We start from the raw sequence: 2,913 nt of genomic DNA, 5'->3' as shown, positions 1-2,913 counted from the left end.
CGGAGTTTTTTCCCTCACGTTAAATCTATAATAGTATTCCTACCAACTTCTGCCCTGATGCTCCACTTAGGAACTGATGAAGTCTCTTGCATTGCAGGCCTCCGGACGCAACACCAAGTCCGCCATCCAGCACGTCCAGCCACCCATACCTGACCTCCTCCTCCCCCTACCCCAACTACCTCACGGCTCCCACAAATCACCCTTCACTCCCTAACTCCCTAGCTGCTCCCGGCTCCTCCCATTACCTGCTAGGAAGGCCACAGCAAAGCTCCCAGCCTTCCCCAGCCCCTGGGTACACCTCCTACAGCGTCATGAGTGGTTCCTCCAGGAGACGCAAGCTGTGGGCGGCAAGCAATGAGTCGGAGAGTGAGTGCAGGGACTCTGGTTTTACTGATGGTGAGTCGCAGGAAGTGATACCACCACTGCAGGTACTCAGGATCTGTAGGAAGTGAATCACAGACAGTGAATGATGAGTCTCGTACGTTAATTTGTATAGCTGATAGTGAGTAACAGAGAGTGAATAATGAGTCTCATGTGTTACTAAAAATTAAATAATATCAGTACCGCACTGCTTCATGGTGAGTTTTTACTCGTGTTTTACTCCTGGTGAGTCAAATGCGCTGGATGAAATTATCAGGCTTGTACAATCTAACAGCTTTACAGTGATTGGTAAAAAAAATGAGCATCGCACTGAGGGATCTTACATTCTAAAGTCCCCAAAATGCAAGACGCATGATGATCTGTTTTGATGCTGTCATCCCTTGTCAAGTTGAGCATAATTTTTTGGCGGTTTCAACTTAATATAACCATAAACTAATTATATTGTGAATGTCTGCACTTACTAGATCAAAAAAGCGCCATTAGGAATGAAGAAAAATATTTTGAATCAACTGTTTTAAAGCATTCATTTGTGCTTCAAGAGTCGGCTCCATTAACTGCATCATCTTGATTGCGTTCAAAATTCAAGCAGTCACTCTTTGAAGATTCTTATTGTCGGGGGCCTTACTTTCAATACTCGTTTGAATACTAATAACGGCTAAAGTACACGAAGCGGTCGATTTCTCATCTGTGATTGGTGGGTTTAGCCCGAAAAGCCAACATGTATTGGCTGACTAAGTTACGACTTCGTAAATCCGTTTTTTTGTTTCTTTTATAACGAGTTGTAACTCTAGCGGCCAATTACTGAAGACATCTCAAGTGAAGCCAATTTATCACGGACAATAAATCTTACGCATCGTGTACTATGGACATCTTTTAGAGTACGGCCCCAGTTTGCTGCCTGAGAGTTGAATGAAGTACTTCAGAGATGATCGTGATGTCAGGAGCGCCTGTCGTGTATCTTGAAAGCATATTTGCATGCTGCTTCCATCTTTTCGGGGTCCTCAAAATCAAATTTTCTCTTCAATGTAATCCCCGAAAAACTGAGATTGAATATTTTGGAATTTCTCGTTGTGCAAACATTATAATCAATGCAACTCTTCCTCCTTTATTTTCTGCTTAACCACTCAGTAGCCGCGCCATCCGGTCTCGTCAAAAAGTAACCATGCCATCCGGTCTTGACAAAAAGTAATTGCCTTGGTGACGTTGTTGCAGGGCCGCTGGGCAGCGACATGTCTGTCGAGGAGCTGCCGCCCTACGAGCAGCAGCAGCGGTCCCGCCACTACTCGGCGGACTCTCGACCCTCGTCGTCCGCGGGGGGCGTGGTGGCTGCGGATGAATCCGGACGCATAGAAGACCGCCAGTTTAACTATGCGTCTTCGTTCACTCCTAACTACGACCAGAGGAGGCTTAGAAGAAACCGATACAATTATCTCGATGACTTTGACTCGTACAGTGAGATGGACTGTGAACAAGGCGACAGTGCGAGCCTCAGTAGAGAACGAAGCGATAGTTTCATCTACGTTGCATATCCACCTGAGGTCAAAAAACGTTTCCATCAAGACCAGCGATGATCAGTCTATGCAGGATTAAATGTATAACGTTGTTATATTTACGTAAATGCATCCAACATTGCATGTTGGTGCTGCAGTATAGGATGACTGTGGATAAGCTGCGTTCGTTTCTCAGAGATCAATAAATAATTGATCCATAACAAGGTTCAGGCATCCCTCCCTAGTAGCAGTTAACAATTTCTTATTAGCATTGACGAGAAATATGCTTTGGTAGCACTGAATTTTGAAGAATATACTGCGCGGTTATTCTTTAATACTGCAATATCTGCGTGAATGTAACATAAATGATAAAGATTCTAATAGCATTACAGACAATAAGGCCACTTGCGGTCTAAAGTGCAGAGATCTGTGACCAGAGATGCAACCAAGAGACCGAGACATGATTGTCCTTGAATGCAACCAAGAGACCGAGACATGGCTGTCCTTGAATGCAACCAAGAGACCGAGACATGGTTGTATGGGTTTCGGTTTACAGAGGTTATGTGGGGTTGGGTGTGAAGGGATTGCGTAGGGTTCGGTCTGCAAGGGTTGTATGGGGTTTGGTCTGCAAGGGTTGTATGGGGTTCGGTGTGCAGAGGTTGAGTGGGCGCGTAAATCTCATTGCGTAGTTGAAGCTTCTGTGATCCTAGACTACGGAGGATAATATTGATAATTGAACTGCAGCAATAATCTTTTCCTTGTGGCAAATTCTCCAGAGTTCAACTTTTTTGAGCTTTCTTTAGTGAATTTAAGAGCTCTTAATCAATTTTTAATAATCAACGTCTTATAAAGTTATTGAATTTTATGATGAGTGTCTCAGGTTAAATTTCTAAGTGGAAAATTTTTCGAGCTCAGAAAAACTTTTTTGCTCTTGCTAAGTTTGTATTTTCCAAGCTTCTATCTCTGCACAAATCTTGTATTCACTGTATTACTGCCTTCCCCAATTACTTATTGATGTCTTTCTTTCTGCTTCACTTACTGT

At 43.5% G+C, this 2,913-nt stretch overlaps 1 protein-coding gene across 1 annotated transcript; it reads left to right on the top strand.

Annotated features, from left to right (window-relative positions):
- Positions 1-97: 97 nt before the first annotated feature.
- On the top strand, positions 98-2,440 carry LOC108681754 (the record flags this gene model as incomplete). Its single annotated transcript, XM_018170822.1, is given in 2 exon segments — positions 98-396; positions 1,594-2,440. Coding segments are annotated over 2 exon segments (444 nt in total). The 3' UTR covers positions 1,953-2,440.
- Positions 2,441-2,913: the final 473 nt, after the last annotated feature.

This window comes from Hyalella azteca, unplaced genomic scaffold (genome assembly GCF_000764305.2).
Source record: "Hyalella azteca isolate HAZT.00-mixed unplaced genomic scaffold, Hazt_2.0.2 contig3411, whole genome shotgun sequence".
Taxonomy (NCBI): domain Eukaryota; kingdom Metazoa; phylum Arthropoda; class Malacostraca; order Amphipoda; family Hyalellidae; genus Hyalella; species Hyalella azteca.
This window is presented reverse-complemented; position numbering and strand designations above follow the sequence as displayed.